The following is a 23,122-nucleotide window of genomic DNA, read 5'->3' on the forward strand; positions in this document are numbered from 1 at the left end:
AATAGAATTAAATACAATCACCATATTTGAAACAAGACACAGATGACCATCATTTATTGAGTATGGTTAGCATCATGAAAATATCTGCAACAGCTTATTCCTAAACAGACTTACTGCATCTGCATCAATTGCACTCTGTCACTTTTTTATACAAAATATTTTCTAAATTTTTTGGCCAGGAAAAATCATAATAATTAATTACACAACTCTTCTGTCTAACCATTCTCAAGGGTTTATATATATATATATATATATATATATATATATATATATATAATGCTTTGGGTCTGATTCTTCTCTCACTTTTATTGAGAGTTAGGTGTAACTTCAGAGCAGTAAATAGAGTTACACTGCTGCAAAATTAGTGCAATATAATAATCTGGTTGTTTAGCTTAACTTTTTTTCACTGTCCAAGACCTTTATCAAGGAAGACCAGGTTTCATTCCTGCATCTCATATTTTATAGTGTGGAATACTCAATGTGGCAGTTTTCATCATCTGCAGTATATAAAGAGAGGCAAATTTATTACAAGGTAATATTCGTCTTAGAAAATGATGTAATGACTTCAGTGAGAGTTCTTGTTGCTAAGGATACTAGGATTTGGTCTATAATTTTTTCACCTAAAGCAAAAAATTGAATATTACAAAATCGGGATATATAACACAGAAAACAGCAAGCAAACATCTTTACTTTATCATATTTTTAGTGTTGTGGAATACAAAATATATCTGAAAATGTTTTATAAAATGTGGTTGTGTCTTGGTATACAAGTCTTAGGGTGGGAGGTTGTGTGAGAGTGTATTTGGGTGTGTGCATATTATATATATATACACATCACACTCACACTCTCTCTCTCTCTCTCTCTCTCTGCTCAGAAAGTAATAGAACTAAATGAAAGAGCCCAATAAGAAAGGGATTTTGTTTTAACTTGTTTAATAACTCTAAATTCAAATTCCAGCAGTTCAATAGTATAGAGACAATGGGATACTGTAGGGATGAGGGCCATAGGGGTAAATAGAGGTGAGATTCCCATACCAGCTCTGGCCCTTTGATACCAGGTAAAAGGGCTGGAATGGTGTAAAGGTGCTCTAAAAGGCCTAGATTTGGTGGGGGAAGAATTCCAATGGTGCAGGAACTGAAGAAGACGGAAGCAGGCTGTCCTTCAAGGACTCCTGAGGCGTTAGCATAGGGGACATGCCAAGGATGGGGTTAGGAGCAGAGGAAGCGGGTCATGGATGGACCCACCGCACATAGATCTATGGAGATTTGGACAGTGCTGTTGCCCATAGGGCAACCTGGTGAGGTTGGCATATCTTAAACAGTTCCTCAGGACTCCCTACATTACAGCAGGGGTCTCTCTAGCCCTCAGAGCAGCCCAGAATCTGAAGGGTGAAAGGGTGTCTTAAAGCCACTTTTGTCCCCTTCCCGCAGTGTGCTAATCCTGTGCTGCTCCTCTAACTAGCAGCCCAGAATCTCACCCAGGATTTTTAAGACAGTTTGCATTGCAGCACACACTACACAGTGATAATATTTGTTTATGTTTAGTGGTATTTGAAGACCGTTTATTTTTCTTCTAATTTCTGGTTCACCTTTGACAATTTAGCAACTAAACTATGCAACAAAAGCATTGAGAGAAATGAAAAGGGCCTGTTAAAAACAAGGAAGTAGTTTTCTCTATCTTGCCTCTGCCTCTAAGTGCTATATTTTTTATGAATAAAAGAGGAAACAAAGTTACGAAGTAGTGACTGAATTATTGGCAATGGTGGCACAAATGATGGGTAGGCAGGTTTTGTAAGCAACCAAATATCAGTTTTCAGGTTAAACTAAACAAATAAACCCACATATCATGGTATCTGGTTTTCCTGAGCTGCTTTGCCTCAGGGAATCAGGGTTGTCTGACTCCATAACTGATTCCCTGAGGAATTAAAAGCCTTGTTTGAACTTAAATAAAAACACAGATGCTTGAAGCACCAATACCAGAACCATCCCACACCACTACTAGTGGGAAGTAATGGAGCAATACAAAATGGTAGAATAATTAACCCTAACAAACCCATATCAAAGAGGAAAATTCAGAACAATTTAGATCTTCTATTCTATAACTCCAACGCTATAGTTCTACTTGCATAAAAAGCTTCCAAGCCTTTCTACTAATTCCTGGTCATAATACTCTGTAAAAATAAGAGAGTCTGTATGTATCTCTGGAATCTAAATATCAAAACAACAGTAAGGCACCTTTCCTGTTGTTTCTAGTATTTATGGGGAAGTATAAAAATATGTCGGCTTGACGTTGCCCAGGATCTCATCTTCGTAATTCGGGAGGCAGCAGAAGAAGAACGCCAGGCCTATTTCCATAATGGTGGTGGTCCAAGCAAAGCCATAGGCCCAGCTGAACATATTGACTCCTTCCATGGCAATTTCATTTGTGAACTTCACTGGATAAATGACCAGGGCCATGACCGAGAACGCAGCTGAAGAAAGAGAAAAGACAACAACAACAAAAAGTCAGAATGAGTGATTAAACTGGTATCCATTAGAGTTCCTGCCTTGATGTTATCTCTAGCCGAATCCACCTTTGTTTTAGAGGTTTGAGGATTTACTATTTGGATGGACTTTCCACTGATTTTAATTGAAGTTTCCAAGTGCCGAGTGTCTATAGAACTGAGCATAGACTCCTTTGTTTGAAGAGTCAAATAAGGCATGTACCAATTTTACAACAGGTACCATTTTAAAAGGCAACCTTTTCCTTATACACAGTCTTACCAGCAGCAAAGAGCAAGCCTCCGATTCCTCGTATGAAGTTGAACCGAAGCGTATCAATGGCGAATGCTATGATGGCCAGGGCAAAACAAATGACCAGAATGATATAGCCTAAAAGGAATGTGGCAGCAGCAGCTCTCCCCCAGGCTGAAATCAGAAAGAAAACATATTATGAAGGCAACAACGCATTAAGGTAGATTCATGCCTGCCTTAAAAATGAAGTGTTTTCATTTCAGACAAATGTGAGAAAAAGGTAAACTCACATGGAGAGAACACAGCCACCTACTCTCCTTTAACTGGTTTAGAATGTACAAAGTGGTTCTGATCCAGCAGAGAGTTAATGCAAAATGTATGATGTTTAAACAAACATTAATTTTGAACAGTATGTTATAGGAATGTCAAAGAATTTCAATATTAAGCACTGAGGCAGAAATGTAAGAATATCCAGATAACAACCTTATCTTATTTCACTAATACAGGGCATTTGTTCAGCAACTGGCAGTCATGGCTCTGTTGTATATGTCTATCATGGCACCAATGGGTATTATGCATAGGCATCAAATGAAGAGGAGGCTCTTCCTCAAAGGCAACTTAAAATCTTCCATTTTAAAAAACTGTCTATATTAGCATATCATGCTGGTATGTGAACATAAAAGTTTGGCATTATTTGGTAAATCTATACATCAGACACAAATAATCAGGGAAAAAGAAAAGGAGTACTTGTGGCACCTTAGAGACTAACAAATTTATTAGAGCATAAGCTTTCGTGAGCTACAGCTCACTTCATCGGATGCATTTGAAGTGAGCTGTAGCTCACGAAAGCTTATGCTCTAATAAATTTGTTAGTCTCTAAGGTGCCACAAGTACTCCTTTTCTTTTTGCGAATACAGACTAACACGGCTGCTACTCTGAAATAATCAGGGATAGATCATGACCCTAAGATTTGCATATGGAGGGCACCTTTCATGTATGTCTGTTCCTCTGGCTCATCCACCAGGTCTTTTTAGCATAGTGATGACTGCTTCACTTTCAGTAAGCAACACTGGTGATTATAGAAATAACCTGTGGCCAAATCCATAGGTTCTTACTCAGGTAAGCTCTCACTATAATTAATAGGTGTTTGGATGAGTAAGGACCCAAGGATTTGTCCTACCGCACATAAGATCCAGTTGGATCTTAAATTCAATCTCTCTCATGTCATATGTTTAGTTATAGCTACATGTCCCAGATCAGTACAAAGATTCTTGCTCTAGTGGTAAGATTTTCAAAAGAACCTAAGTGACTCATTGACTTTCACTGGGAATTGAGCCCACACTAAATCTATAAAGCTCCACACAAGTGCAATCAATGATCATTAGAAGTCATGATGAATTCAGATCTCCCACACCCTATGATTTGCACTCCAGAACACACTAAGGCCTCCAGAGCTCAAGGTGTTTGAAATATGTGAGGGGTGAGATGTTCTTTGGGCCAATGAGCTTTGGTTGGGGGAGGGAAAATCAAGACCAATCTTTGGCTCCCTTGTTCCATTGGATAGCAAGTTCCAAATGTACTCTCTGGTTATCTTGTTTTTGTTTTCTTCTTTCCTGTGGTGTTCTGTTAAATACTACACCGATGACTTTATTATGTGCTCACTTCTTAATATGTATCTGTAATATTGGCTAAATGAAAGGAGCTTACACTACTTAAAAGCATCAGTAGAGTACATGAAATGGACTTGTGCTCATATGGGCTGCATTTTTTTTCTCCTTAAAGGAAGCAAACAAATTACATGTAACCCTGTTAACACACTATAAGATGATGCAGTTTAAGAACCACACAGTATAAGGCTATGCAGAAGATGAAGTTCCCATAGCACTGTTACCTTGTCTGTGTTTCTCAGAGCAAGTACTTCTGCTTTACTTTTTAAATCATGCTACATTATGTTTTGTTAGAGTATGCCATATAACCTACAGGATGTGCAGAGTTAACAATGATTCCAGTGGCAATCAAATGTGCATCCATAAGGTTGCATTAATGCACACTTTTGAATTTCATATATTAAATCTCAATCAATTCAGCTATTTCTGAGGTGATATAACAACTCCTAACACCATGAACTATACCAGCAATAAAACTAATGCTGCAGTAAAAAGGCTGTAAAGCTGTTTAACTGGGCAGCTAAGGATTCTCCCCAACATGAGGAAATCCCTAAGGGTATGTCTACTGCCATTAAGCACCCATGGTTGGCCCATCTCTGCTGACTTGGCCTCATGAGGCTCAGACTAAGGGACTGTTTAACTGTGGTGTAGATATTTGAGCTTGGGCTGGAACCCTGGCTCTAGGACCCCACGAGAGGGAAGGGTCCCATAGCCCAGGCTCCAGCCCGAGCTCAAATGACTACATCACTATAAAACAACCCCTTAGCCTGAGCCCCATGAGCCTTAGTCAGCTGACATGGGCCAGCCATGGATGTTTGATTACACTGCATACATACCAAGCTTTACACACCTTAGAATATGCCCGCTCTACGTCACCTCACCCAGCATAGATTTCAGAGGGGTAGCATTGTTAGTCTGTATCAGCAAAAACAACGAGGAGTCCTTGTAGCACCTTAAAGACTAACAAATTTATTTGGGCATAAACTTTCGTGGGCTAGAACCCACTTCATCAGATGCATGGAGTGGAAAATACAGGAGCAGTTATAAATACATGAAAGGATGGGGGTTGCCTTACCAAGTGTGAGGTCAGTCTAACGAGATAAATCAATTAACAGCAGGATACCAAGGGAGGAAAAATAACTTTTGAAGTGGTAATGAGAGTGGCCCATTACAGACAGTTGACAAGAAGGTGTGAGTAACAGTAGGGAGAAATTAGTATTGGGGAAATTAGGTTTAGGTTTTGTCTGTCAGCTTATGGCCAAGTGAGGGGGATGTGGCCACTGCATTGCTGCAGCAAGCCCCAGATGGTGTAATGGTCCTTTGGGCTGTTAAGTTGTTCTAACTTGCATAGAGGGCCAAACCAACCCCCACCACCAACGCTGGAGACTGGGAGAGTGCAGAGGTGTCAGGGAGCCATTCTCCTCACTCAAGTTCCAGACCAAGCATAGCACAAATAGGTAGGGGGAATTCTGACCAATCCTCTGGTCTATCTCCCTTTCTCTCAACAGTTCATTGAAGGTTTTGACCATCTCCCATTACTTTATGACCCATGTTCCATTTCTTTTCATTACATTTCACTAATTTCTTCCTCCCCCCATTATAAAACTTTTTTCTCCCTTCCCACCCCCAGTGCCAGCTGAACCAAGTGCCCTGAGGGGCCCCTGCCGTTGGGCCGGGGAGAAGTGGGTGTGAGACTCTCTCATTCACCATGATCCTCACCTTTTCATGCCACTAACCAGTTTTTTCTCCCAGCTATTGCAAATGCCATGACTCTGTATGAAGGCACACTGGGAGAGACTGGCATACTCCCTGCCTTAAGGGAGTTGGCTATATGGTAAGAGCAAACATGCTCACTGCAGGATTATTACATTTTATGCATTGCTTAGTCACATAACCATTGCAGGTTTCTGACTCCATCTTCTGCAGCAGAGGAAAATTTTAAATCAAGGTTTTAAAGATTCAGTTTGGAAGACGTAGAGACTTTAAAATGCTGTGCTCAAACTAAATTTAAGCTGCAGAATGCTACATCAGAGATCTAGTCTAAGAACAGACTTTTGGTTAATTAATTCTATCAACAATTTTGATATATATCCTAATTTTCCTAATGTTTCAATCGGGTCCAGTCTGATGATGATTTAGATTAACCCAGGGCCAGATTGTGACAGGGACCTGGATGTCATTGTCAACAGTTCAGTGAAGATCTCTGGTCAACATGCAGCTGCAGTCAGAAAAACTAATACGCTAGGGGGGCATAAGGAATCAACAGGAGAATAATACAGAGAAGATTATAATGCCTTGATATAAGTCCTTCGGAATGCTGTGTGCAACACTGGCCTCCCTATCTGTTAAAGGATATTGCAGAACTAGCGGGGCTTCCAAAAAGAGTAACGAGAATGGCTGAGGGAATGGAAAACATTCTCCTATGAAAAGAGATTGAAAACACTGGGATGTTTTCTTCAGAAAGGAGATGAACATGATAAAGGTATATTACAGTGATGCAAGGTTTAGAAAAGGTAGATCAGGATCTTCTGCTCTCTCTCTCTCTCTCTGTTCTGTCTCATAACAAGAACAATGGAATTTAAAGGTGGGAAATTCAAAACTGATAAAAGGAAAAACTTGTTCACAAACTGTGATTAATTCACTGCCACAGGAAGTCACTGGGGTCAAGAACTTAGTAAGATTCAAAAAGAAATTGAACATTTAGGATAAAGAATATCAAGAGTTATAATAATTAATTATAACAACAATTTTAGAAGGGATATTAGAACTTGTGCTTCAGGCCTTAAGACAATCCCTACCTATTAGAGAGCAGGAGGGTACCTAATATGGGGTCCAAATATCCTTTTACTTGCCTACTGTGGGTTTCCAGGATACTGGATTAGATGGACCATGCATCTGATCTAGTGTAGCAATTGCTATCTGATTTTAAGTGACAACACAAGGGAGTAACAGACAGTAAAACCACACGGCCCCCTGCACAGCCACATTAGTGATTCTTGCATTGTGGCTGGAGCCTGAGGGGTAAGCCATGAGCAGGTAGGCAAGGAGGGTATGGGAGGAGGGCCAAAAGTTATTTTCCTCTGAAAAAGGAGGGTGTAAAGAAAGACTTGTGACTCCCTGGGTTGCTTGCAGAAGACACAGAGCAAAGGCTCAATCTAGTTTAAAACTCATTGAGCCAAATCCATCTCACATGTAACACCACAATTTAGTGGGGTTGAAAATGATGAGGTTGCACTAGTGTAAATGAGGGCAGAAATTGGTCCTAAGTCTCTCACGTTATCCACTGTCCACTGTGTTTTTGTGTTTTGTTTTAACACGCGGGTAAAGTATAAAACACTGAGGCAAATGTTAACGCATTTCATGGAAATGTGGAATCCAATCAGGTCAACAATTTTTCACAAATATACACAGACTCAGTATACATGAGACAGAGAGGTCTCTGGTTCTAGTCCAGCCCATTTGAAACTAAGCAAAACACAGAGAGAACAGCAGTTTACTTAACTTTCAGGATGTCAAACTAAGTCCATAAAAACACACACCTATTTGCCTGAGATCAATTAAGCAGCTGAGAGAACTGCAGAGTAATTTTTTTATATGTTTAAAGGTGGTCAGCAGAGAAAAAAAAAAAGAAATTTATCCCAGAGAATCCCTAAATACTAGAGGTGGACAGGAAATGATTTTCCTGTCCTGTGAGAATTTTCAAAATGTTGAAAGTTTTTCCATCCTAAATTAGGACAAAAAGTCAAAATCTCAGATTTGTCATGAACTGAAAATCCAAGAAATTTTTTGGAATGGGTTGATTGAAATGTGTTGTTTCAATTTTGACTTTTATATATGCAATATATGTATATTTTACTATAAAGTAATGTAAATTTTGAAACAAAAATAATTTTCAAACAAAAAATGAAAGTTTTCATTTTAGAAAAGTTTGAACATTTTGAAACTTTTTTCAAAAGGGGAAATTTGTCTAACCTGATCCTTTCCTGCAAAAAGTTTTGGTTTTGGTGAATTGGCATTTTCCAATGTACACCAGCATTCTAAAATGATATCATCATCATTTGAATGGCATGTCTCCTTCTTCCTTCTTGTATCTCTCTACCACCAAATCAAAGAATGTGTATGATAATTATTAAATGCCAGGAAACTATATACTTTCCAGTCTTAAAATCTCATTACAACTGGCATTTTTTTTAAGTTTTTGTCTTTGGAAACTGGGAAGGCCTTGTATTAGGACAAGTAGAAGAGAACCCAAATCTTTGTTTTCATATAAAGCAGAGTGAGGAATGGTCCTTCTAGCTATATTTGTTTGATTTGTGAATGGTTAGGCTATCCAAAGGAAATGTAGCAACGGTGTAACTGGGAATCCGAATATTCTTTGATAAGGCAAGTCTTCAATCAAATGTAGATTTAAGACTTTTATTAGGAATTCAGAGATACTGGGAATGTTGCTTTCTGATTTTCCTGACTTACCTCCTCATGTATTTCAGTTTTACGTACAACTGAAGGGCTGTTTTATACACAAAAGGATGCAAATTTAATTTGGGGTATTGTCTGCCCAGGGATTTTCAAAACCTTGAAACCCACAGTGAAATTTTTTTTACATGTTTGTTCCAAATTTTCTCTGATAACATAAGGGCCACAACACGTTGAAAATACACCTCATAACCTAATTGCCTTATACAAAACAAAACAAAGATTCTGGGTTCTTGTGTACTAGCCCACATTGTGTACAAGTATTCCCATCCACGCCATTCCATCCCCTCATTGTGTTTATTCATGGCATGGGTACTCCACTTCATGTGCACTACCACGTACCCTAGGCCTGGCTCATCAGGATGAAATCATGGAGAGCTCAGATATATATCTCCTTGTCTGATTAATAAGAGCACAATTCCTCAACTTTTAATTCCTTCTGCCCTGAAACTCAAAACATAACCAGCATTTAAAAGAAAAATAAATCTATTGTCAGCTGTTCATACATCTCAGCAATTATTTACATTATCATCAGATTATCATTTTAATAGGAGTTGTTCAGTCAACAACCTCTGCAGCCCCTGCGTGACATTGTGGTGAGTGACACAGCTGTGTTAAACAAGGGTAGCTTTAATTTAAAAAAAATGGAAGATGATATGAAATGCCAAACCTGCACTGAAAATGGAATAATACTTTGATTCTAAGAGCATCCCAGTGCCAGAGGGCAAGGGTATCTAGCAGTGCGTCTCAGCTGGCCTGAGCAGCTGAGTGTACTCCAACTCATTGTTGTCATAATCTGTATCTAACAGGTGTAAGGTATCATATGCTAACTGGTTACATGTTGGTCATTAATATTGTTTCTTGATGTATGTACAGGGGATATATGAAGAACTGTAAATGTTCTGGAAATATGTTCTTAAAATGTTTTTGGCAGTTAAGGCTTAAGAGACCCCACCCTAGACCAAGGAGTGTGATTCTGCCTGCTTGAATGCATCTTCAGTGTAAACTGAGTAAGAAGAGAAAATAGAAATACATTTACATATAAGGTAAACAAAGCCATCAAACTAGTGAGGGGTGGAGACAGCCACTTAACTATCCCAATGAGGTGAGGGGACAAGACAGCCAACATAGCGCTGTCTACACTGGCGCTTCTATTGCTGTAGAATCATAGAATATCAGGGTTGGAAGGGATCTCAGAAGATCATCTAGTTCAACCCCCTGCTCAAAGCAGGGCCAATCACCAATTTTTGCCCCAGATCCCTAAATAGCCCCCTCAAGGATTGAACTCACAACCCTGGGTTTAGCAGGCTAATGCTCAAACCACTGAGCTATCCCTCCCCCCTAAACTTGTGTCGCTCAGGGGGTGTTTTTTTCATACCCCTGAGGAACATAAGTTTTGCCAACATAAGTGGTAGTGCAGACATGGCCTAACTGCTGGTAATCAGGGACTTCTCAAACTCAAAACAGACTGTTTCTCATTAAAAGCAAACAGACCTTCACCTTCTCATCATCTTTCTATTTCCAGACAGCATCATCTACACACTCATCAACATATTCGTTGAAAAATCCAGAGTCCACAGTTTTGACGTGCCTGAAGACCCTCCTCCTTTTGAGGGAAGCAGTTCAGTTTAGGAAACATTTCCACTTAAAGAGTTTTGTGTTTGGTCGGGGGGTGGGGACGGGGAGGGTTCCTCCACCATCTAGAGGGAGTGGTTCAGTTTTTGCTACACTCCTCGGCACACACACTTGTCATGCAGGAGCTTGATTTAGAAGAGAGTCCAACAAAGCTTTGTGCTAATGAGGGATCCTCCCTGATGCTTAGTGCTAGGAAGGGAGCAACACAGGGTGCAGAAGAATCATCAAAGGGCGCAGCAGAGGAGTGAGTTAGGTATTAAAAGTAATGTGCATGCCAATGCCTCAAAATTGGCTTGATCAGGAGAGAGGGCCCAAGTACCCACAGTTCACACCAATTTCAACAGGAATTGTGGGCATCCTCAGGATCAGACCTTAATTTTACATGTTTTGATGCTTGGTTTGATACATGGTTTGCTCATTCAGTCTATTTTGAGCTAAATTTTAACTAGGGGTTTTTGGAAAAAATAACATATTAATAAGCCAATCCAGGTAAATCATATCAGTTAATCCCAATGTAGCATGTTATGTCTGTTTTCTAGCTATTACTACTATTTGGATAGAAGACCTTGTCAAGGATTAAAGATGAGTTGATTAAAATAACCTACAGATTAAAAGGGATCTTCTTTTATAGCTCAGCCTTACAAATAATGACTATTAAGCAAAATAGCAGTGTATCCTTTTCCCAAAGCTTGCTCGCACTCTTACATCTGGCTGAAGCAATATGGATTTACATCTCACTTCCAAAACCAAGAATTTTTAATCAGATAACTCTTAGTCTATAGTTTGCAGCAGAATATGAGCAAACTGTGTTCAGAAACCTTGCTGTGGCTACCTTAATTGCAGTGAAGGAGTTTCCCTGGGTAGGGAGTGGCTGTGAATAACTTTCTGATTGATAGAAACCAAATCCTTCCCACCCAAGAAACAAAAAAGCCTACAGGGAGAGACGTGATGCTGTTTGCTCATTTCTTCTCCCTGTGACTGAACAAGAGGGCAATATTAGTAATTTTTGCTGATGCACTGTTATTGGCTGTTGATAGGGTGGTTAACATGTGATTGGGAAGTACAAAAAGAGTTTATGTTATAGTTGTATATTAGGGACAGATTCTGATACTTTTATTCAATATAGCGGTATCAAGGTCTCGTGGACAAAGCACTGGACTGGATTTCCGGAGGCTGACAGTTCTATTCCTGTCTTTGGCCTATTGGTGACTTTGGGCAAGTCACTTTGCTGCTCTGTGCCTCAGTTTCTCCTACTGTAAAATGAGGATAATGACACTGACCTTCTTTGCAATCTATTGGTGAAAAGCACTGCATAAGAGCTAATTATTCTTATTCTTATTGGATAGCAGCTTCCTCTCCAGGTAGCTCCAGAGACTTCAGTGGAATCGCTTGTGGAGGAAGGTTCTATTCAGTGTCAGTAAAGGCATCAGAATCTGGCCCTACAGTAATCATTAAGCAGCACTTAGATCAAAATTAAATGTTATTTGCAACACATATGTGTGTCACATATATATGTCTGCACATATTAATGCTTTCATCCATATAGCATGTACAGCACTTCAAAGAGTCATACCCCCTCCCACACACACACCTTCCTAACTCCCCTCAAACTGATTTAAAATCCAGTGCATTAAAGGTATAGGAGTTTCCAGATCAGCTTGGACCTTCTTTACCATGATATTGTAAAGTCATTCCTCCTCTACTAAACAGCTAGCTGTGGTCCAAGTTCTCTTCCTTTAGCATCATTGGGCTAAATCCTGCAGTTCTTACTCAATCAAAGTTGACTAATTTGAAACCATTGGGATTTTTGACTGATCAAGAACTTGCTAAAGACACTTTGCAAAAGTTCCCAGGAGGAGCTTGGGAACACTATAATATTCTCCTACAATCTTGTTCAAAATTGTTCAGAATAGCTACCAGCTGTCAACAAGATTTTCCCTGAAAAATGTGAAAGCATGAAGCTATGTCTACACTAGCACTGCTGTCAGTATAACTGTTGTCGGTCAGGGGTGTGAAAAAACACCCCTCTGACCGACATAAGTTTCACTGAAAAAAGCACCAATGTGGACAGTGCTATGCCAAAGGGAGCGCTCTCTCCCGTCAGCACTGAGCGGCTACACGGGAGACCTTACAGCAGCACAGCTGTGCCACTGTAAGATCTGTAGTGTAGGCATAGCCTGAGAGATTTTCTTGTTTGCTTGTTTATCCTCCCAAAGTTATTCGAAGTCAACCTTATAATGGGACTTATATCCAGCTCTTACTATGGAGGAATCATCATCACTCCATCCTGTCAGATTCTCTGAAGAGATGACCCAACTAAAGAAAAACGACAATGCAGTACCATTTTTACCCACATCCATTCATAAATCCTCAGCATGTTACCTCCTGTGTGAAAGGTTAGGAAAAGTAACTGAATGGTGCTTAAGAGAGTTCATTGTTTGAGCCTGCAAAGTGCTGGGATCTCAACACTTTGTCCTCAGCTGCTTCTATTTTCATATGGTAGCTGGGATCCCTCAGCATCTCACACCACCAGCACTGTTTTAGTCAATTTGGCTGTAATTATTAGGGAAGCGATTTGATTCTACAAAGAGCCCTCTCAGATGGCAACAAATACTCTTTATAGTTAGTTACCCAACTAAGGCAATAACTTATTTAGCAAAGGTTCTTATGAAATGCACTTTGCAATAAATGTGTAAAAGGGTGAACTGTGAAATGATAAAGAAAAGTATGTCAGTAATTGCAAATGAGGAATATGAACTGCCAAGCTGTGGGCCTGATTCCCCTCTCACTTACTCCAGTGGAGTTATTCCTGTAAGCAAGAGGAAAATCAAGTCATGTCTGTTCTTTTCTTCCCTTCTTATCAGAGTTCCTTAAGAACAATATCACTGAAACATTTTCAGTATTGTAGCTATTACATTTAACTAGGAACCCATTTTTTCTAGCATTTAAAAGTCTAGCTATTGTGTGAATAGTAAATTCTGTGCATGTTTTGTATTAAGGCTTGACCTTAAATAATGTTATGCTTTTTCGAGAGATGATTTGGAAAGTAGAGTGTGGCTAAGAACCTGTCCACTCTGTAATTGAAACTACCTAAAAAAACACATTGAACCTGTTTGTTTCAGATTTTGGCTGTAGTATGAACAGGACGAAGTTCTTATCTTCAATTTGCCCTGCAAATAAGGGGCGGAAGGATTGTCTTGTGGTTAAGCAAGTGGACTGGGACTCAGAGGGGGGCTCCATTTCCAGCTCTACCACAGACTTCCTCTGTAAATCTGGGCAAGACACAATCACTCTGCCACAGATTCCCCATAAAATGGAGATACTAATGCTACCCTACCTCACAGAGGGACTGAGAGGATTAATTCATGAATGTTAGTAGGTTTCCAGTTACTACTGTGGTAATGATCATGTAAATAACTTGACTACAACATGTATGCAGTTGTTGTTGTAGCGGGGTCAGTCCCAGGATATAGGAGAGTGACCTGAAGGTTAGCTCTGTGTAGTTCAAAAGCTTGTCGCTAACAGAAGTTTATCTAATAAAAGATATTACTCACCCACTTTGTCTCTCCAGAACAGAACAATTCAATAAAGATTGTGTGAGAGATTTGCAAGGAGGATCAAAGTGGAGAATTTTGTACACATTATTATTATTTGTATTACTGTAGTACTTAGGGATCATGGATCATACTAGGCATTGTACAAACATGTAACAAGAAGACAGTCCCTAACTTACTCAAGAGAAAGAGATGTTGTACAAAGAAAGCTGCTGATTTATTCCATTGTGTTGTTTCATATAAACACATGATCTACTGAAATTTACCTCTGTGCTGCAAATAGCATTTGTTCTTATTGATACAAAAATTCGACTGGTATTAACAAGACTTGTATTTTGGCAGTGGAGTCACTGAAGGAGCAGTAGCTCCACATTGTCATACCTACATTCAGAGATTGGCTTGAACCAAAGCCATATATATGAATATCCTGGAATGTAGGGAAAGTTTAGATTCAGATCTGGATAATAATTTTATGGCTCAAGACTATCTGTTTCATATGTGTTGCTCTTTGTTACAGTTTTCAGAGCAGTACACAATATATACTGTGGTCAGTGTACTCCACTGACAGATAGAAAACTTGGCCCTTATCCCACTCAGTGCTGAAAAAGGCTGTTCCCTCAATCTGGCAATATGAAAAGCCCTATAATGTTCTGCTCATGGTGATTTATTGAACTAAGTAGAAATGAAGTCTCTTGTGTGTTAATCTGGGATCAGATTCTGGCTGCTCACACACCATGAGGAGATGGGGGAGAGAGACACACCTGCCAAGGTCCAGATCCACAAAGGGACTTAGGCATTGTGACTTTGGGCGTGGTGGCACCCAACTTTTAGGCACCTAGAAAGTCACAGGAACAACATTGCAATCCCCAAAGCCTAAGCTCCCTATACAATGAATGGTGAGAGATAGGCGACTTAGGCTGTGATCCCCAAAGCCAGTATGGTAGGCGGGGAGCTGTCTGAGCTAGCCAACGGGAGATGTCGACCAGAGGGGGGTGAGAAAAGTCCCACCAATCTTTTGGAGGTAAACACCGAAGTCTGGACTGCAGAAAGGCACTTAGCTCTCATGGGGATCCATTAAGTGGGTGAAGATAGGTGGGTTCGGCCACCTTAGTTGCAAACAGAGCCTAAAACAAAATGGCCAGGGGAATGGATGACCTCCCTTACAACCATTAGCCTAGGAGTACTCACCCAGGTTGTGGGAGACCTTCCGTTCAAATTCCCCTTCCTCCTGAAAGGAAGAAAGGATTTGCCATCTTCCAGGTGAGTGCCCCACACTCCAGGTTATAGAGTTGTTCTAACTCTTTTAAGGGCCTAATTAATATGTAATTAATTAATCAATTGTTGAAAGTTGAACATGTTCAATAAGAGAGATTGGGGGGGACTTCAAAGTATTCCATAGCCTAGTGATTAGGGCAATCACCTGAGAGATGATAGGTTCTTGTTCAAATCCCTTCTCCCCTTGACATGGAGGAGGGATTTGAACTGGTGGTTTCCCACATCCTAGATGAGTACCTGATCCACTGGGCTAAAAGCAGGGGTGAAAGTAATATTAACACTTACTGATATGGTGTATAACTCTCTCCACCTTGGGCGGAAGGGGCGGGGCTGGGGGCAGGTAGCAGTGGTGGCTGGGACTCCTGGGCCCTTTTAAATCGCCAGCCCTGGGGCAGCTGCCTCTTTCGCCCCCCGGTGGAGGGGGACAACAAAAGGGGCAACGATGTTAAAGCTCCGCCATGACAGCACTTTAACGTCAGCTGCATACGGGCCGGTACCGACTTCCTACCAGTACTCCGTACTAGCCTACTTTCACCCCTGGCTAAAGGTATAAGAGAGGTCATTTTTTGCCACCCTCCACCCCCATGCTTGAGGGAGCTAATCTGATAGGTGACCTCTGAGTATGCCTACAGACTCGGGCTTCACACGTGACTTACACAGCCTAACATCTATCTCTCCTGATTTGTGAATCTCTCTGGGGCTTAGGCAGGAGATAGGGGATGTGCTGGCCGCCACTTCCCGCATCTCCCATTGGCAGGGAACAGCGATCCGCAGCCACTGGGACCTGCAGGGGGGGCCATGCCTGCGGACAGTCAACGTAAACAAAATGTCTTGCGGTCCGCCAGCAGTTCCTGATGGGCCAAGTGCCAAAGGTTGCTCTGTAGAATGACTAGAATGACTAGAATCTAGTATTGGATGGTATGTGGAAGTCACTGCAAATATTGAAATTCCACTTGGCATGTGCACAAGCACTGTGTGGGTTTTTCAAGATCTACAAATAAGCCTAACATTTCAAACTAAATCTGAAGGACTCTAACCTGCATTTGTCCTATGCATGGCATTTTTCATTGAAATTGATGGAAGTTCTGCATGCCAAAGGACTGCAGGATCAGGCATGAAAATAGACAGACTGCATGTATGAAAGATTCTTTCATCTTATTGTGCACCACATTCAACTTAGCAAAACAGGAGCAATCATTTTCCAGCAACAAGCATGTTCAAACACGTCAAAAGCCTGCAGCACAATACATTAAATATTTAAAAGGCTTTGGCTAAGGCTTTCAGAGACATACCTTGTTCTGGAGAGCTCATATAGCCAAGAGTTAGGAAAATAAAAAGGTGTTGTGCCAGCTTCACAAAGTAGAGATGCAAGCATGTGTTCACTTTAAAAAAAACTTTGCAAGCCCAGCCAGTTCCCACATAGACACAGTCAGAATTCGCAAAAAGAAAAGGAGTACTTGAGGCACCTTAGAGACTAACAAATTTATTAGAGCATAAGCTTTCGTGAGCTACAGTTCACTTCATCAGAAATGCATCCGATGAAGTGAGCTGTAGCTCACAAAAGCTTATGCTCTAATAAATTTGTTAGTCTCTAAGGTGCCACAAGTACTCCTTTTTTTTTTGCGAATACAGACTAACACGGCTGCTACTCTGAAACAGTCAGAATTGTAGTTGTCATCCTTTCACCCAGGCTTTTGTCAAAGCTCAAGTATACTATCCTTTTAGTAACTTTATATTATCTAAATCGTTTGTCACTATGGCGCTAAAGCAAACCTTGATATTTTATTGCACTTCTTTCTTTTTTGGCCATGCTAATCTTCTTCGAGAATAAAAACAACCTACCTTTCACCTGATGCTTCTTATATGTGGCCTTTAGAAAAAAGGAGATTTTTTTTCCTGCAAAATTTGAGGTTATCTCAGCAAGATGTATTTGAGAAATAAGTATGTGCACAAATAACACAAAAGTTTAATGCTTTTAACTATCCTATCTCAAATGACTTGCTCTAGAGTTGAGAAATTTTAAAAAAAATTGTCTTAAAAGGAACCTAAGGTCTTAAAGTATGTTTAGAAGGTTGGATAATTAAATTTAAATATTTGAAACCCTTGAGGATGCAGTAGAGTTTATAAACTCCTCAGACTCTCACTTTTCACAAAGTTTATAAACTTTGTAAATTTCATCCCTTCCCAGTCTGATTAGGTTCAAAGATGTTTGATTTTTCTAGTGCAGCCTCTGAAGGTTTATACAGGATAAGTCAAACTGCTCAGATTCAAATTCAAAGTTTTGCTAGTGAAGAATTTAATCTGAATGTGTGTATTTTATTGAATAACATGTATGGTCTTTATAATTAAATCTAATTATCATAGGAGTAAAATATATTTACTATTCCACTAATGTTGATAAGTTTCACTTGCAGCAGGAAGCTGCCTCCCAAATGGATATACATCTATCACATCAGTGGGATCAACCCCCTGTAGCAACCCATCTTCCGCAGGACTTGCAGAAGACCCTTTTGGGCCTGCAGTAAATTATGGGTGGGGCAGAGAAACTGGAAATCAAGCCAATAGGAGAATAGGGAAGAAACAAGGAGTTCACTCCTCACAAAAAATGTCAAATCACTTCTGCCCCCTTCTATCTACATTGTCTTTCTTCATGTCTCCATACTTATGAAAAGGGGAAATGTAATCATACTTGCGATATGGTTTGTGATATTGGACACTTGTCCTCCTTAATGTTTTTGTATTAGTATAGATAAAAGGAAGCACACAAATAAAATGCATCTTTTATTAAAAACCTGATTATAGGTGCACCTTTTCCTTTAGTTTTCACTCTACACCAATAGCAAAGGCAACTTTTACATTTTATTACAGGAGTTTATTACAGGTATGAGAAACCTACCATGAAGCATTCAGTTAGAGGACTATGGAGCCAAAAATTAGCGTTTCCACTACAGCCAAAAAGGATCAGTGGAAGGCAGTTTTGATTTCCAGCTCAGAGCTGGTCAATAAGAAATGGCATTAACTTAATCCAAAGGGCTCAGTTTGCCCATTCTCTCCAGATCCAAACCATGTCCCAGTACAGAGGGCAGAAGCATGAGCTTGTGATTAAAACACAGCATTAAAAGCAGCCAGGAATTCTGAATTCAGTATCCAAATTTTGCCAAAGACTTCCTGTGCAACCTTAGGCCATTCATTTAGTCCCAAATTTTCAAAAGTGTCCATTAAATTGGGGTGCCCCACTTGATGCACCTATGGGCTAGTTTTAAAGGCACTGAGCATGCAGAACAACAGATGAAGTCAATGGGAATGTCAAGTTGGACACTCAAAATTAGTAAACATTTTTCAAAATGTGGGCATTCACCTTTCTGTGCCTCAGTTTCCCCGTCTATAAATAGGAGATCATATTTGCCTATTGCGTTTTGAGGATTAATTCACAGATGTTTTTAAATTGACTTGAGATCCTCGGTTGGAAGGTGCTATAGAACTCCAAAGCATTTGTCTGAGAAAAATATTAAAGCAGGGAAGGAAGACCGTCATGAAAAGCCCAGGGCCAGCCTGGACCCTAAATTCCAACCCTTTGTCTGTGAGGGACATGGGCCCAGATCCACAAAGGAATTTAGGCATTGCAATGCTAGGCTGATCTTTTAGGTACCTAGAAAAATCACAGGAACAGCACCATAATCCACAAAGCCTGCATGAGGCATCTGGCCTCTCTGTACAATGAATGGGGAAATACAAGTGCCTTAGATTGTGGTCCACAAAGGCAGGGAGCTGCCTACACTAGCCTCCGGAGATGCCAACCAGAAAGGGGTGTGCTAAGCTGTGCCCCTCTCTTGGAGAAAGGTGTCCAAGTCCAGCTGCAGGGCGGTACCTAGCTCTGCTAGTGATCCACAAACTGGGGGAAGACAGGCATTCAGCTGCCTAAATGCAGGCCAGGCTCAAAGCAAAGTAGCTTGGGTAGGACCAGCCTTACAACCTTTAGCTTACTGGATAGATACTCACCCAGGATGTGGCAGGTCCCTGGTTTCAGTCCCCCCTCCACTTGAAGGGGAGAAGGGATTTGAATAAGGCTCAGCCATCTCTCCAGCAAGTGCTCTAACTACTAGGCTATAGTAGAGGCATTCTAAATCTTTTACTGGCCAATTAATAAATAATTATTCACTTGCTTAATTAAAGCGAAACAACTTTGAGAGGAGAGACTGAGGGAACTCCACATCAGAATATTTCATAGCCTAGTGTCTACTAGGTCACTGACCTGAAAGAGATGACAGATCCCTATTCAAATCCCTTCTGCCCCCTCTGTGGTGGGGAGAAACATCCTAGGTGTGTTCCTTAACCACTGAGCTAAAGGGTTATTAGGGAGGACTGCCTCCTTTCCCCCCAACTGCTTTGTGTGAACTCACCTGAGGGGCTAGATCCGACAGGTGTGATCAGAGGCCACCTACCAGATCAGGCACACAGCTTAGCTATCTTATTGCCTGTCTTTCTTGTAATCGTCTTGTTGACGTTCTTCTGTGAATCACTCAGAGACAGGCATCCAGACGCCTACAGTGTGGCCAAAGTGTGCACGCTCAGGCAGGAGATAGGCACCTGCTCGCCTACAGTGAGACTGCAGTGCACACATTCAGAGGAAAAAACATGGGTGCCGAGTGAATTTAGGCACCTACAGGATTAGGCAGCAGTGAGAATTTTGTGGCTCATAGCGGTACCTAAAAAAGGGACATAGATTCCTGAAGTGCTAGGTGCCTAAGTACCTTTGTGGATCACATCCCTGGTGCCTAGGGAGAAAGAATACCATTGTAGAACTGATTAATATAACATTCATGTGGGATTGGGGGGGGGAGGGATACCCAAAGGGCATCAGGGGTAGAAATAGAGTCCCCAAATAGAGCAAATGGTGAACATGCTTGAAAAATTCCTCTAGCCCACAGTGAATAACTTCTTTCTGACTAGTGAATAAATCACCATTATCTTTTCATTACCATTAGTCAATGCAGAGCATGGCCAGCAAGCACAATTTGTGCATGGGTGGTACATTTTCATGACAGTTTTGGAAGGCTGAACCAAATGGACACTAAGGGTCAGTGTCTCTACTGCTGTGCACCTTGAACAGACATGTATACGTACAAGATGAGTGTAACATGCTACTATTCTGATTTGGTAGTGTTTATACACACACTTTATACAGGTGTAAATAAGTATACAAGCTGCAAAACAGTTGAGAATCAGGCTATTAGCCAAAGGGCCCTTATGACTTGAATTAACATTATCTAAGTGACTTCATCAGAGTCCAAACTTTTATCAAAACTCCTCCAAGTATGAAAACCTTAATTCAGACCCTTGTCAAAGAAAAAGCATGTTCTCCTTTCAGCGTTTTGTTTTATCACCACATCACAAGTGGTGCGGTGCGCCCCCTGATATAATTTTAGAGGCCACGTTCTGCAACCTGATATTTATTGTGGACCTCTCTGCTTCACAGCTCTTTTTTTACATCCCAACAGTTCCTTGCCAGTGAAGGATGATCCATCTTGTTAACCCCAAGTTTACCCATACAGCTTGCTATTTATTGCTTTATGGGCTTGTCCTCCAAAAATTATTCACTTCTGGAAAGCAGAGATTGTAGTTATATCTAAAGAAATTAATCTCCCATGGTTCAAATGTTCCCTGCACTATGTTTTCATATGTGTCTTTGTACCATGAACATACATACCCTCTAGCCCTATGAAAATAGCAATCATCCTCTTTCTTTTCTCTCAAAAGATCACCCTTGTTCCACTCTTTCTCCAAAAAATGCTCAATGTATTGGAATGGTGAGCCCTATTTTTTCCCATCAAACTGATGAGACATGAGTTGAGTGGGGTAAGCTCAGTCATGTGACCTAGGCTCACTAGGGGCTGCCACCCCCATTGCAGTCACTTACCGTAGTTCATCAGGGAGATGCAATTCCAGATGGACTGACCATTGGGCCTTGTACAGCTTTGCCATAACGAGGCTTGATGCTGATGGGGCATCATCTCCGACTCCAGCCAGCCCCTGCTGGCCAGCGCAATAAGGCCAAAGATGACCGCTATGCCTAACATCAGAGGCAAGATCCATCTGCACCTTGTGTAGTCAAGGCCATACTGCACCATCTTGTGGAATGGTCAGTGGCTTCTCTAGAGGCCAGGTGCACAAACTGATGAGCTTTTTCTGCTACTCACTCAGCAGTGTGGGACAAAAGTGTTTTAGGAAGGCTCCTGAAGAGTGTGTGTATATGTATGAATGTGTGAGTGAGAGCAGCTTTTTAATCAGAACAGACACTGTAGGAGGGAGCTCCACCTAAATTCCAATGACTAAGAGCTGTAGCGTGGCACCAGAAACCTGTTTGAGCTGCACAGAAGTTGCAGGGCTGGGCTGTCTTATCTGCTTGGCTCCTCTTTCCTCTCTGCTGATTGGTAAACACATCAGGCACCATTACACTCCCTGGCCCTGGGCTTTTAACCCATTCCTGGCTGTCACTTCCCAATAAGGAGCAACTTGGATTAAGCAAGGTGCTTGTGCACTAGAGTGGGTGCAGCTAGCACAATTACACAATTACACTAAAAGCTAAAAACCAATTTGCATTGTAAGCTCTTTTGTCAGATGCTCACAGTTGTCTGAAACTTTCCCCTTTAAGGCCTCTACTCCAAGGGAAAACCTTTTGAGCATGTTTCCTCAGCCATTATTAAATTGACAGGGAAGAAAATTTCTGACTCTTTCTTGAAAGAGCTATGGCAAAAATCAACAGCTGAAATTTGACAGTTACACTAGGGCATGGCTTGGAAGTATTGAGGAGCAGAGCATGTTTTTACGGGGAGAAAATAGATTTGATTTGACTGTGCTCTATGAATATTCTCAGCAGGGACAGTACAATATTTGGGCCTAATTCTCCACTGCCTGAATGTAAAATGCTACTAAAACAGATTACTCCATTTGCACTAGTGATAGCCTTTGCTTCCACTTTGCACGGAAGTAAGATTATACAATGCAGTGGAGAATTGGGCCCCTCTGGGATTGGGGACTGTGCCTTTAACTGCTGACCATCCCAGAGAAAGAGCCTGGGCAGGGTGCTGTGAAGCTGATGTTGTGTTATACACCACCAGTTGGAATGGACACAGAATATTTTCTGCAAGCACCTTAAGCACTGAGTGATCACTGAACACCATACAGCCTCCAGTAAGATATACATGTGCATGGCTAGATGCCATAACTCAGTGGTTCTCAACCAGGGGTACCTGTACCCCTTGGGGTACTCAGAGGTATTCCAGGGCGTACATCAACTCATCTAGATATTTGCCTAGTTTTACACAGGCTACATAAATAGCATCAGCAGAGTCAGTACAAACTAACATTTCATACAGACAATGACTTTTTTATACTGCTGTGTATACTATACACTGAAATGTAAGGCAATATTTATATTCCAGTTGATTTATTTTATAATTATATGGTAAAAATGAGAAAGGAAGCAATTTTTCAGAAATGTGTTGTGACACATTTGCATTTTTATGTCAGATTCTGTAAGCAAGTAGTTTTTAAGTGAGGTGAAACTTGGGGTACACAAGACAAATCAGACTCCTGAAAGGGTAAAATAGTCTGTAAAGATTGAGAGCCACTCTAATAATTGATGCATATTGAAATGGCTCCACAGTGGCCTCCCAGTTTAAGCCAGAGAAACCTTTTGAGCAATTGATCAACTAGTAAAAGGGCTCCACCTACTTCTGCGCTCCACACTCATCAAAATGTTCCTCTGCCTGAGGGAAGTGGGCA

At 40.9% G+C, this 23,122-nt stretch overlaps 1 protein-coding gene across 1 annotated transcript; it reads right to left on the reverse strand.

Annotated features, from left to right (window-relative positions):
• Positions 1-28: 28 nt before the first annotated feature.
• LOC119853406 (p53 apoptosis effector related to PMP-22-like) lies at positions 29-21,703 on the reverse strand. The gene is made up of 3 exons (XM_038396441.2): positions 21,255-21,703; positions 2,764-2,907; positions 29-2,471 (listed from the first exon to the last, which is right to left on the reverse strand). Exons 1-3 carry the CDS (start codon positions 21,463-21,465, stop codon positions 2,257-2,259), a joined length of 570 nt encoding a protein of 189 aa, XP_038252369.1. The 5' UTR covers positions 21,466-21,703; the 3' UTR covers positions 29-2,256.
• Between the last annotated feature and the right edge of the window lie 1,419 nt (positions 21,704-23,122).

Source organism: Dermochelys coriacea, chromosome 3 (genome assembly GCF_009764565.3).
Source record: "Dermochelys coriacea isolate rDerCor1 chromosome 3, rDerCor1.pri.v4, whole genome shotgun sequence".
Taxonomy (NCBI): Eukaryota; Metazoa; Chordata; order Testudines; family Dermochelyidae; genus Dermochelys; species Dermochelys coriacea.

Coding starts and splice junctions, on each gene's coding strand:
- LOC119853406 (XM_038396441.2), bottom strand. CDS start 21,465: ATGGTGCAGTATGGCCTTGACTACACAAGGTGCAGATGGATCTTGCCT. Junction 2,908..21,254: donor CATCTCCCTGATGAACTACG/GTAAGTGACTGC, acceptor TTCTGATTTCAG/CCTGGGGGAGAGCTGCTGCT. Junction 2,472..2,763: donor AGGCTTGCTCTTTGCTGCTG/GTAAGACTGTGT, acceptor CTCTTTCTTCAG/CTGCGTTCTCGGTCATGGCC.